The 13,904-nt window shown below is 31.6% G+C and overlaps 2 protein-coding genes across 7 annotated transcripts in view; both read left to right on the top strand.

Moving 5' to 3' along the window:
- Positions 1 to 5,410, top strand: part of LOC105334524 (deleted in malignant brain tumors 1 protein) — a 75,042-nt gene extending 69,632 nt beyond the window's left edge. For all 5 annotated transcript variants that reach the window (XM_066072135.1, XM_066072132.1, XM_066072133.1 and 2 more), the window contains 3 exons: positions 3,589 to 3,873; positions 4,018 to 4,198; positions 4,457 to 5,410. In XM_066072135.1, the coding sequence (XP_065928207.1) occupies positions 3,589 to 3,873; positions 4,018 to 4,198; positions 4,457 to 4,553 (563 nt within the window). In that variant the 3' untranslated portion in view covers positions 4,554 to 5,410. The remainder of the gene's footprint in view (positions 1 to 3,588; positions 3,874 to 4,017; positions 4,199 to 4,456) is intronic.
- A 1,698-nt stretch (positions 5,411 to 7,108) lies between these two features.
- Positions 7,109 to 13,287, top strand: LOC105334526 (uncharacterized). Of its 2 annotated transcripts, XM_011438010.4 has the most exons (7): positions 7,109 to 7,314; positions 7,450 to 8,007; positions 8,431 to 8,547; positions 9,235 to 9,531; positions 10,790 to 11,074; positions 11,277 to 11,538; positions 12,194 to 13,287. In XM_011438010.4, the coding sequence occupies exons 1-7, from the start codon at positions 7,275 to 7,277 to the stop codon at positions 12,351 to 12,353; spliced, it is 1,719 nt and encodes a 572-aa protein (XP_011436312.3). In that variant the 5' UTR covers positions 7,109 to 7,274; the 3' UTR covers positions 12,354 to 13,287. The 2 variants fall into 2 exon arrangements, with proteins under 2 accessions (XP_011436312.3, XP_011436314.3); XM_011438012.4 differs by lacking the exon at positions 10,790 to 11,074 and having other exon boundaries at positions 7,111 to 7,314.
- Positions 13,288 to 13,904: the final 617 nt, after the last annotated feature.

The raw sequence follows: 13,904 nt of genomic DNA, 5'->3' as shown, positions 1-13,904 counted from the left end.
AAACAATTGTTGTCAGTTCGGTCCATTTTTGTGGGGGTGCGCAAGTTTATGAGATTATGAAAGGGCTTCTTGTAATGCACTAACTGATACATGTAGTGCGCAAAAATAATTCCACATAAAATTCCCAAATGTTTTTATTCATATGTACATTCTCATTTCATATAGATGAACCTCTTTGACCTTATGTTTGTTGTTTGTTTCATAACTGTGCCCCTGTCTATATTTAGATGCATTACGAGACTCAGGTAACCGATCGATAGGAGAGTCGCTAGCTGTATTCAGGCCGTCGCCTAGACGATAGTGCATGTGCTTGTAGAGCTGGACGTACACGTTTAACGCCCCACTGTGTTACTGTAACAGAGACATTTTGAATTGTTTCAGTACTGGGAGATGTGTTAATAGAATGGTTCCAATGCATGGTAATTAAACTCAACTTTTCTACAATACGTATACACGGCCGTCTTATAAAGCACAATGTGTATTACTGACATGACAAATGTACGCTGGCAATTAAAACGAACGCAGGATTGCTCCCGATAGAACAATTCTTTTAAAGCAAAAATAAAAAAAATACTGATTTGCGATGGATATAATATAATTATCATCGTGGAGATGATTTTAAAAAGTGAACTTAATATTCGTATGTGATAATATTTGAATCCAAAGCCGCTAGTTTTAAGTTACGGTTATTAGGATATTAATAATGACTTGCCCCGCGTTTCAGGTTTTTTACTTGCAAAACATCTACAAACGAAAATACCAAACAACCTTCAGCAGCAACTTATGAATTATTTATTCCATACACAATTCTAAAGAGGTAATTAAATAAATTTTATAAATGCTTTATACTTGTATACATTCGCTATCTTCCATGGAAAAAAGTGGCATGGAAAAAATGTTGTTCAATGTTCATCAAATACGCTGTAGCCTTAGCAATCGGAAATAATTAACAAGCTGTATATTGATAGATTGACATATCAGCAAGCATTCAGACCCGCAATGTGTTTTTTTTTTTACAGGTTCTATAAAATGTAGACTCAATAACTGAATTCTTTACCGTTTTCCGTGTTGGTTATTTTGAATCACGTGTGTACGTTATGTGTAGCCATATAGATGAACACTTTAAGTGTTTAATTTTTAAAAGAAATTGTGTACATGCAGAGCAATGCAATGCTAGGACAATTAAATTCCAACAATGTATATGGTGAGGCCGGTCAGACTGATACTGGTTCTGCTTGTTCTACAAATAGCAAATGTAAGACGAAGTATTTGGGTGTTACATTTTAAACAAATAAAAGTATTGCTTTCTTAAAAGCTTGCATTACTCAACAAAGTATTTTATTGGAATCATTCTTAGTTACCTTAACTGCAAATATGTACCGCTCGGTCTGTATCCCGGAAAAATTGACTACCATCCGAAATTTTTCATACAAGGTCTACAGACTTGCAGCTAACATTACCTTTAAAAATACATTTTAGAATTTGCCGCTGTTTATAAATTCATTAAAAAGACGCGCAGAATCAAGTTGTAATATGTCGTTTGATACGGGATTTATGACGTCTATTTATATTGTTTTCATTAAAATTATTTCATTATTTCAAGCTTGTGGGTGGAATGAATTCAGTTTCAGATGTTATATGACATAAAGATGTCCTCTCCCCACTTTTTCTTGCAGCAACTATTTTTAAAAAATTTACATGAAAAATTGAATTATAATGGAGTTGCCCCCCCCCCCCCCCCCCATTTTTGTAGCATGAAAAAAAATGGTATGAAAATCATGAAATAATGATTGAAAATTTGAAAATTTTGTAAAATTAAAAAAAAAAAAAAATTCTTTTTTTGCTTGTCAAGATTTGTTGGATGAGTTTGCCCCCCCCCCCCCCACTTTAAAAAACGATGCTACGTGCTTGGAAATTACTCATTACTTTATTCCCCTCTTTAATAAACAAAACAAACTAACAAACATAACCGATCCAGATAAATATAATAACATGTATCAAAAATAAGCTTCAAAAACAAACTACATATTCATCCTTCACCCACAATATTGCCTTTTCGATATTTGTCATCGTTGTAGACCCATGTGACAATCTGTTACATTATATATGTAAGTAGGTGCTTGCACGACAAAGAACCCCTTGCTGATCTACATTTTCATTAACATATATATATATATATATATATATATATATATATATATATATATATACAACTACACATGTATTGTCTCGAATCTGTACAGTTCGGACAGTGCTGTCGTCTCTCTAGACGTAGTCAGTTTTGGTAAGAATTTTTTTGGTTATTTGGTTTATTCCAAATAATAAGGATTTGTTGGACAAGATCCTGATTTTTAAAAGGTACATTACAATTAATTCGATTTTTATTCTTTTGATAATTCATTTTTAAAAATGAATGTATCTGCATGCATCGAAGAAAAAAGTTGGGATAAATCTCTTTTTCAATTTTGCCAATTCGAAAAGATTAGTTTCAAATTACTGAAAAATTGGAAAAGGTTGGAGGTGAAGGTGGATGCGTTTCGTAGGCGAAATATACCTGAATATTACTTTTCTAATAGTTAGTGTGCTCAGATTTTTTCAACTATCCAAATATTGAAACGAAACTTTGGTGATTCATTTAAGGCCATACATATCTTTGTCGGATTAAAAAGATCTTTTCAATTGAAATTGTATACGAATTCTTATTTAGAACTAAACATGAGACACCACCACGATTTTTTTGGTCTTAATGAATGGGTTTTAGGACAGTAGCTTCAAATTTCATGTTATTTGTCGAGTTAAATTTCTGAAAGATTGTCAAGTAGATTGTTCCTTGTTCGCATTACACACCAATGATTTAAAGCGCAAAGTTATGCAAAACTCAAGATAAATTCAAAATAAAAAGTCCCATTGCTTTGTAAAAATGTTTGTTGAGGGTGATTTTCCAAATGTTATGAAACGTTTAAATTTTGTTTTGTAGGGGACCATAAAACTATTATTTGTAAATTTATGATAATAACCTACAGACAATGTCTTTATTACCATCAATTGACATCACTCGATTGGGTTATTTTTCCTTTCTTATAGTATCACAAAACATATTGAATAGTTCATTTTACTAGTTGTAAGTAAAGAAAACTATATAAATAGAAATGAACAATATCCATAAAAATGATTTGATTTTTAGATGATCAACTTTTAATAATTATTTGCAAAAACAATAATATTCACATTTACGAAAACTGCTATTTAAATTCGTGCTGTCTTTCGTTCCTGTTGCTCCCAGATGAAATTCTGACTTTGACTAGATAAGATATTGTCAACAACGCGAATTGTGTTCTTTTACGTAAAATTGCGTCTTTCCAGTATCGCTGTAAAAGACATCGGTCTTTTATCAAAATTAATTATGATTCATCGCGGTAATCTGTGGCTACGGCTCATTTTACAACTTGAGCATTTCTGTACACTTTAATTTATATAAGGAATGCAAAAAAGAAAAAAATCCACCGTGAACAGTTTAAAAATAACAAACCACAAATATATGTCCTTTAAACAAAATACCAAGTTTCAGATAAGGTTTATTTCTTTTAGATGTAGTTGATGAGACAACTCTATCGCTAGTGTTTGGAGATTTCAGGGGAAATGTCACGTTGATTTGCAACGTCGCTTCTTTATACTCACCTGTCTCATCTGTTACCTGGGAAAAGGATGGCACTAGAATTGACCCACATTCGCTCGATAGGTATCGAGGGGGATCTGTCACCACACCTTCGTTGTTCATAAGTAACCTGAACACTACAGACCAAGGCAACTATTCTTGTTCTGCATCAAACATGTTTGGCTCAGGACAATCATATATTTATTTGATGATAACAAGTAAGTGCAATATTTTGAATTTAAGACATTTTTTGTTTTGTTAGTAGATATTTGGTTCTAAGGGGGATAAGGGTGTAGTGTTTAACAGTGACGTTTGTGTTTTATGTTTTTGGGGGGGGTTTATAATGGGTTTTTACATTTCAGTCGGTTCATCAGAGGATCCTTGTGATTCGTGTGGAATCTTTTACGATTGTGTCTTATCCTCTGATGTTTGCTCAAAAAGTACATGGAAAGTGGCAATGTTTTCATTGTTAACGTTGTTTGCGTGTCTTTTGCTGTTGGGTGCCATGTTGCTTTGCATGATTCAAAAATACAAAACCAGAAGGTGAGATTCTTACGGTAAATCCTAATTACTACTCACTCTAGATTACTGTACCAATATAATTAATGTGCAGACAGAGTGTTTAACTTTTCTATTATTTCTGTATTTTTTTCAAAAGAGGTTTGTTTATAAAAGAAAACTGTTTCCTATTGTTGTATTTTATGATGATTCTATTGTATATGAATTAAAATGCCGACGACGACGTTCCTTAATTTCTCAAAATAATTGCACTTGATAGAGCATAGTTACATTTCTTTACAGATCATTCGAAGTTGACAAAAAGGATTCTAATGCTAATTCCCAACAATGGGAACTTGGAGTGCCGATGTTGTCATTCAAAATGAAAACAACATCGTGATTTTAATAATCATGGAATGATTTAATATACTCTTTAATTCCCTTTTCCAATTAAACATAACTTCGTCTGTTTGGTCAAATCGAATTATATTTGTTTATGTAAATATCATGCTTGAAAAATAGACAAAATGAAGTTGCATATACAATTTGCGAAGAAACAATTGAACAAATATTCACATATATCATATACGTGTTTCATTTACATGTTAGTTTAAACATATTTTATTGAATACAATCAATAGGATTGGACAACAGGCATAGCCTACGTATATCATCATATACATGCCTAGAAAAGTTGCAGCTTACCTTAGATATTTACAAAAAATATGAAATATTTACATACTTTCGAAGAATATATTTTTACAACATATACATTGTAAGACTGCAATAAAAAGAAACCTGAAATTCAACTATTTTTTTATGCTTTATCAAATGTAATTTAATCAAGTTAATTATTGTTGTTACTAGTATATTGTACATATGAAGAATCTAGAAATCTAACCCTTTTAATGTTTTACAACTCAAAATTGATCATTGTAATATAGTTTGATAGATTATTTATATCTGCATATTTTTGTAAATTAAAGAATGTTGACACTGTATGTCTTAGAGAAAATAAAAAATGAAATATATTTTAATCTTTAAAACAAAAATATCAATTTTCTACTTAATCAAACCATCAGTCTTTCTTGCATAACATATTTGACTAATATTTCTTTTTCAATAATTGTTTATATATCACATACTCTAAAAATCCTATAAGCTTGATATCGTTCTTAAAAAAGCACATAGCTGAAAACCTAGTAACCTATATATACTAAGTGTTTACCATTTTAGATTTAATAAAGATGATTCAAAAATACAGTTTGTGTTTTTCATTATTTTTCTCACTTGTATAACTCTTACCTAGCGAATTGTAAGCTATATGCCGTCTTCGGATTTGTTTGAGTTATATCAATTTTTCAACAAGTCTTCAAATACCGGGAATCATTAGAATCTATGGCTTTGACAAGGGTTCCGATTATTGAATGCTTTACATTATTGTTCCTTGAAATAAAGGAAAGAAATAAAAGATTTTTCTCAAATCAGTTATGATTTTATTTCAATCCAGTTCATGTATGGGTAATTTTAATCTTATTAATGAAAAGCAATTGTGATGCAATTAACGATTATTATTTTTTCATTTTTTGACTTTTATTTGAAGAAAACATTGACATTACATACTTATCAATATAGCTGTATCTAAATCTCGTAAGGCCTTACAACCTCGCTATAAACCGTCCAATACAACGGTGCAAGTTGTTTACTTTGTCTGGATTCTTTCCCTTATACGTTTAATTCAAACTTTATGTTTTGGCCTTTAGCACATGAGGCAAACACACAACATTTATCAAAATTAAAAAGCCAGTTAACCATATCATGCACCTTGCAATATTTCAATATGTACGCTTCTGAAATTTTCTAGAGGATTCTTCTGTTAGTGATAAAAGGAATGTCCAAAGAAGAGTCGACTATTGTCTCTTTTCCAATGAATCTAAAATATGTATCAAAAATGATCAAAACCTTCTCTTTTTTGACAGAATGATGACGAACTTTTAGGATGACGACTGTAAACAGAGTTAATTTAGTCCCGTGTTATTTTTGCCCTTCTACACTTGTAAATGGTTTCGCCCCGTCTAAAATTCGCCCAGACACACTTGAGTACTAAAGAGATACCATGGAACATTGGTATTTTCCCAGTCATAAATTCGCCTGCTGACAACGAGGTCGAAAGGGCCGAAAATAAATCGGGGGCGAATATTTCCCTATATAGAGTATCACCAAAAACTAGATATTGTCAAAGAAAACGCTGGTTGGCGTAAAAAAAAAATGAAGGAAAAAACAGCCAGTACTGAATAATATTTGATATCTAAGACATGTCCTTTTTTCAAGTTAAATAACTCTGGTTTTAATTGCACTAAGGTAGATGAAGATATTCTGAACAAAACCTTGCATGTTTGTTCAACGACTGGTTATTTTTGTTAAAATGCTCTTAAGGTTGATTAACATATCATCACAAAATGGCCGACACAAAACATTGATTGTTTGAGATTTTCTTTCTTTTTAATCCCTAAGCTGCAATTTTTCGCTTATTTGACATATGTACAGTTTATTTATGATTATAGCTTTTATAATTGAATAATTTACTGTTAATTTGAGTGACTAATTCCAGGTGTTTTATTCCATCTAAAAACATTTTTCTAGCATTACTTCGAATCCACATATTGAGTTTCTCTAACCCCCTTGATTCATTATTTTAAAAAAGGTGAACTAAAATGATTAAATACCTCTCTCTAGTTTGTGCGAACCTCCACTGAAAAAATACCGATAAAACTTACTCCATTTCAGCCTGATGAATGTCCTTGAAAAAGGAGGGGCGTGTTTTTATATTATTGACGGTTTTAGCATTTACATCGTCTACCACATTGTAGTGTAGCTAGCCTTTTTTTACTTAGTGAATGTTGAATCATGATACTGATAACATTGTATATACATACGACAAGGTGCATTTACTAAATGATATCTCTCTGCGAAATGTTTATAATAAAAGCCGTTAGAATGTCTTCTTATCTTACTCAATCGATTAGATTGATTTTTCATACCTAAATTCTTAGCGTGAGGGATACCTTAAAACGGTTGTGATTAAGACAGCTTTGGGAAGATAATACAAAAAAATTCAGGAATGTTTTTTATTTTCATATTTTTGTTTTCAGGGGTATCAGGTATAAGTATATATAAGCATATATTATTCTTTTTCTCAAAATCTATTATTATTTAGGACTTACTTTCTTATTATATTTCAAACAATCGTGTTTATATTTTTATATTTTCGACTGGATTATTTCAACCTTTTTCAGCAAAATGTTTGTCAAAAGAAGACATTATTATTCTTGTGGATAAATCTGATTCAGTTGGAGACCACAATTTTGAGATATTGAAGAATTTTATTCGTAACTTCCTGGTTCATTTTGCGATAGGCTCTGGTGCTAGCCAAGTCAGTGTAGTTACGTTCGATAACAATCCTAAAGAGGAGTTTTATCTTAACCAATATTCTTCATTGAGAGAAATCCAACAGGCTATCTCAAATATTCCTTATAGCAGAAGGCGAGGAGGAACAGACATTGGATATGCGCTTAATTTTACACGTCAGAACTCATTTACATCAAGCCACGGTGCCCGAACTGATGCTACTAAAATCGTCATTTTGATAACCGATGGACAAAGTCCCATAGACAAAGAAGCTGAGTTACTGAAGGATGAAAACGTCACTATTTTTTGTGTGGGTGTAACGAATGGAATCAACGAACAACAGTTACGAAGGGTGTCAAGCCACAATGACTACACGTATACTACAGAGAGTTTCGCAAATCTATCTCGGATACAGACAATTCTGGCAGAAAAAACCTGTGCAGACAGTACGTATCTTTACTATTATCATATGTTTTTATTTCGATATTATCTCATTCGGTTATTAATGACCACAGTTTTGTAATTTGTTTTACATCAAAATAAAAAATTATTTTAAAGATATCAACTAAGACAACATTTCTTTAAATGAAGTATACAAAGCAACAAAATGTACAAAGAGAAAAACGTATCCGATCTATCTACTGTAAGCTTCATTGTTTTTAATAATATTGTGTTTTTACATTATATTTTGTAAATATTGCAAAGGAGACTGGTTTGGTAAACAGCTTGGTGGGTTCGATTTATGATATCTGATACATTAAAAGTAAAAAGTTATTGGATATGGTTTTTTTAAGACATTGGTAAAAACAAGTTATTAATTCACCTCTGTTTTAGTTTTTTTTTTATAGTTTGGTTTTTACTTTTTATAGGAATTAATGACTGTTTAAGCAACCCCTGTCATAATGGCGGAACATGCGAAGATCAGCAGGGGAAATATGTGTGCCATTGTAGAGGAACAACGACAGACAAGAACTGCTACGTCCCAGGTATGTGTATGTGTGCCACGTTCCGAGTATATTGAGTGAATCCAGCAAAGTTAATGAAATCAACTAAGAATGAATAGTTCTATCAAATACACTACAACACAACCAACTGCATTTTTACAAAATAAAATATTTGTATAAGCTTAAAAGAACTAAAGGTGGTAGGTGTAATTATCATACAGTACTAGAATGTGAACTTTTTTTCATGAAGTAGAGGTTCATCCAAGAATATAAGTTGAGGAATCATCATATGAAATCAAATACAATTTACACGTATGCTCTTGTTGTTGTCATGATAAAGACATAGCCTAAAGAAAGTGTCTATTTTTTTCCATTGTGGTCAAAACACCATATTAATATGTCATTGAACTAGATCTGAATGTATTGACTTGTTTTATACAGCATGATTCTGATATTAATTTGTAATTTGTGTTCAACTGTTATTTTTACTACCATTCTCGTTTAATGTTTTCAACTATTTCAACTTATTACATGATTCGTAATTGAAGCTGTACTTAATTTTACATGAATATATTTCTACAATGCATCGAAAAATATGTTAAACGTTTTCCGTTTTCATAAATTCTTTTTATACGTAGCATCACTTCATTTGACGCCGTGTAGAATGAACAAAGAAAGAAAATTTTCTAATGGCATGTTCAATCTTATTTATGAAACATTTTTTTTCAGGATTCCCAATGGTGAAAACCGGACTAGGAGGAACCACAACTCTTGGAAACAATGCAACAATCAGTTGTTCTGTATTGGGGGGCTGCACTGGTATCATCTGGGAGTTCCAACACAACGGTGTCACCTCCATCGTAGATACTTCTGATCTCTCGAAATACAGCGGAGGGACAGTTACATCTCCGTCCTTAACGATTTACAGTTTTGCTGTCAGTGATATCGGTAGTTACAGATGCTTAGCCAAGAACTCTATTGGCACGACTCACAGCCCAGTCATGGCTTTCATGGACATACCGAAATGTAAGTGCAGTATTTTTAATAGATATTGTTGGACATTATAAATTTTCAAACGACATTTTTAATTAAATTGTTTTAATTTACATGAGCTTTTGGCTTACGTGAGCTTTCTTTCCTGGTCAACTTAAGTCTATCTAGTGTGGTTTTTAATTTAACATTCTCAAATCCTTTTCTTTCTAAAACAAAACATAATTGAGTAAACGTCTATCTACCGTTGAATTATTTAAATCTGGTGGGCCAATTTTCGTGGATTGTGGGTTTTCGGCTTATTCATGGGGGTGGAATTTCGTGGATATGTGGGTTTTCACTTTCATAAAAAAAATATCTCTTTCAAAATTTCTTTTCATGGAGGATGTAAATTCGTGGAGTTGGGCTACCCACGAATACTGCGAAAATTGAGCCACCACGAATTCTAATGATTCCACAGTATTTGAACAAATAAAGAGCCACGCCTTATTTCAAAAAATGGGAATTGATAATAACTCATTTTTTCAAATAAAAATTATCATTATTACTTTAATTCTTTACTGTTCAAGTTATGACACTTGCACAATGATGAGGCCACAGAACTTGTTTAAAGTTTGATGTAAAAATATATATTTGAAATTGTCAAAAAAATTTCTCCTTGAGGGTTTTAATGCTACAATATAATTTTACAATGTAAAACACCCCCGAAAAAGTTTAGGTTCTGAATTGTCAAGATTGTGACCTCCAGTCCAAAAATATGGACCAAAGGAGGGGTTCAAACAGTAATATAATATTATGATTTAGATTTGAATATATTTAAATCATGAGATCTATACAAAAACTGGGGTATCTGGTTCATAATAAGTAGATGCATTGGAAAATATGTTTTTTAATATTTTTTTTAAGAACTGTAATGCTATAACTTGTAATATTATTTCATATTAAAGCATCCTGATATATTTTTTTTCTAAATTGTGGAGACAGCAAACACTGAAACCACACGGAAGAACATTTTATTCAAATCCAACGAAACAAGATATGCTCTACTAAATATTCCATATATTTTTGTGTATCATTAAATTCTATCATCGAATCCATTGCAGTTGTTGCTCAGGTCGACAATATGGGCCAATGTGCCTTTTGTTTTATCTCTATGTTCTAGCAAGGCAGTCCAATTAATTTGCTTGATTTTATTAGCTTTTTCAAACGTCTGGCTGCTATTTTGATGTGTTTTGTGGCACGTTTTAGTTTCTTCATTTCATCCGTTTTATATCCTTCAACATATCTGTTCCAGCTGAGATCAAAGTATCTACTCTTTCACGAGTAACGGGTATAATAGGTCACAGCGTAACATTGACATGTAATATCTCAGTTACGTACCCACCTCTAATATCTGTAACATGGGAATTTAATGGCACTAAAATTGACAAAAACTCTTTGGGAAAGTATGTTGGAGGATCTGTCAATGCACCATCTTTGAACATCACCCACCTTCAAACCTCTGACCAAGGAAACTACGCTTGTTCTGCCACAAATTTGTTTAGCTCGGGACATTCTTACATTCATTTAAATTTAACAGGTGAGAAAATAGCTCATATTCTTTTCTTTTTAATGTTACTTTTTGTGATATTTCGCTAATGCTCCTACGTTTTGTGTTGTGAATGAATGTAAGCAAGTGTCCAATTTTATTTGCGTGATGATTCGCACATGCTCCTGGCTTTTTTGTGTAGTGAATAATTTTAAGCAAGGGTTCGATATTAAGTTTTTGTGATATTTTGCAGATAGTCCTAGTGTTTCCTACAATTTTACAAAAAGTGTTGCAAACGGTGTTGCAATCAATGTTGCAAACACTGTTTCTAACGCTGAATCAAAGGTCCACGTCGAATCCTGTGGGACTTTTTACGATTATGATCCATCTTCCTCTGTTGAGAACCCTTGTACGATGAGCACATGGAAAGTGGCTCTTACCGCCGTCTTGTCAGCAGGTGCTTTAGTCGGGGGTATTCTGTTAACTTACAGGCTATATAGAATGAAAGTATTTAGGTAAGAATCATTTTCACCCATCATCGTACTTATTTTTAAGACGGTTTCCTCTTTGAAATATTTTATTCAAGTCTGAAATATTTATGAGTTGTGATTCAGTTTATTTCATTATATTCGGTTTTGACAGAGGAGTAGGTAACATTTCCGTAATCTATTATCTTGTTATATAAAGTGACGAACTATTTCAATCTTAATGTAAGTTCAATGCTAGAATACGCCATTCCAAACTTTTACAGAAATCCATTTCCCCCATTTTACCATTTATACTACTCTAGGCAACGTTATAACGTTGTAAACACCTGAATACAATAGTGAAACGCGTTTTAATTTCAATTGTTACAAAAAAGAATATATTTTACTAAGTACAGAAGGGTATCTTTAGGGAGATGACAACGGTTGAAAACATATTTAAATAACAATTATTCAGTTTAAAAGTACAGTATCACAAATTGTAGGGTTACGTAAGTAACCTAAAAGAATCCATCATGAATAATTCAATAGTTTGACCCTCTTTGTTTATTTAATCACCGATATGTCTAGAAAATGCAATAATTTGATATAAAAAAAAAACAGATGCTGTTACCTGTGCTGTTTTGTTTGATGAGAAAATATGATTGTTTCACTTCGTGAATATACTTTGTGCTTTGCTTTTCAGATCCTCTCTTTTTGGTGAAAAGGCATCTCGTGTGAGTCCTTATAAAGAGTTCTCGCAACAGAGCACTAAAGAACATGATGTTCCAACCTTTAACACTGATACAAGTAACCTAGAACAATCAGTCGCACCCAGGGGACATGGGTTTTCGCCTTTCAGATGACAAAAAAATGAGGGTGGCTACATGTGATAATTGACTCTTTATCTATATATTCTACTAAATATACCATCTTTAAAGATTTTAATGTCACATGTTGTAAGGGTTTTTTTTCTTAAGGTGGTATGGGAACCCCCATATTGTGATCAACTTCCGATCGAAAGTTTTACTAAACATATTTTTGGTCAAATGTTGCAAAATTTGAAAATTCTAAAACAGTGAAAGTGTTTTGATTATAATAATTACTTTTATCTTCATTGATATCGGCATGCATCCCATACTACCTTAAGAAGGTTCGATTTAAGACTATTTTAATCTTCTTGAAAAGAAGAACTCTGTTTAAAAATATAGTAAAATATTCGAATTTTAAAGCTAAATTGTTTGGATTCTTTTTTACCTTCTAATAGTTTAAAGCTTTAAAAATCATATCTAAAAATATATTTGAGATTTTGATGGTCAATTTTTCGACACACTCCAACTGTGATATCAATAACTATTTTGATATAGATAATTGTACTTATATGAATTGATTTTTGTTGTAAGCAGATTTGCCTTAAGTTATTGATAATGCAGTTTTCTATGATTATTTAAGTTATGCAACTAGTGTTATTTTTTAATGATATAAACATGTATATCGTATCAAAACTATGACAAAAATATCTTTGTTAATAATTAATAAACAAAACCATGTGATAATGCGATATGTTTAAGTGATTTTTTTTTAATATCATCCTGATATGTGAGAATTATTGATTTTAACTAAAATCTTGAGAGACAACAGATTGCTTTGAATACATTTACCACAAAATTATTTTCTATTTATTTTAATAATTTGAAATAATCAATTGTTGATTGGTGTATATATGTATGAAATATCTTTACGTTTTTATTTATGTCAATTTTTACGAACAATAGAGGGACACGTCAATAAACCATTTAATTCTGAATGTTTTTAATTTATTTTTATATATTAATCTATCATAAAATAAATATTGTGCAGTAGAACATTAACACAGTATATTAAGTACAGTGTACAATTAATATGATTATGATTACTGACAACTTTTAAGAATTTTGCTGGGGATTTGCTATTTTAAGTTGCGAAAGTCAGCGTTGTATTTGACATAATAATGCATGTTTACTAAGCTATTTTAGTCACAGTTGGACATTGTTTCTAATGTGAGCGATGTGGCCCATGAGCCACTAGTAATTGTAGATAGAGATTGATAAGATTTATTAAACCGAATTCAGTTTGAAATATTTCAAGGAACACTGCTTTATTAAAGTTCTTGAAAATAAATTAAACCCTTAAAGCTAAATCAATGACCAATAATAATAGAGTTTAAAAAGTGGCAAAAATATGTTTGCGATCAGCGTGAATTCTGTAAAATGCAACTAATTATTCTGATTATCGAAGTAGTAATGTGTATGCATGTCCCTTGATACACAAATCCTACGCGTAGGTATTATTTCCTAGTTTCAATAGAATAAGATGAAAGAGAATATTGATTCTATTAAACTGTCAAGTCCTAGTGGGTACCTAAGTAAAACACACTA

This window comes from Magallana gigas, chromosome 9 (genome assembly GCF_963853765.1).
Source record: "Magallana gigas chromosome 9, xbMagGiga1.1, whole genome shotgun sequence".
Classification (NCBI taxonomy): Eukaryota; Metazoa; Mollusca; class Bivalvia; order Ostreida; family Ostreidae; genus Magallana; species Magallana gigas.
The sequence above is the reverse complement of the archived record's forward strand: the minus strand, read 5'-3'. Positions and strand labels throughout refer to the sequence as shown.

What these genes read in the sequence shown, in the direction of transcription:
- LOC105334526 (XM_011438010.4), top strand. Translation starts at nt 7,275, where the DNA reads ATGTTTTTTATTTTCATATTTTTGTTTTCAGGGGTATCAG. An exon ending in TTTGTTTTCAGGGGTATCAG is followed by an intron (nt 7,315 to 7,449) that starts GTATAAGTATAT and finishes AACCTTTTTCAG; the next exon opens with CAAAATGTTTGTCAAAAGAA. An exon ending in CATTCATTTAAATTTAACAG is followed by an intron (nt 11,075 to 11,276) that starts GTGAGAAAATAG and finishes GATATTTTGCAG; the next exon opens with ATAGTCCTAGTGTTTCCTAC.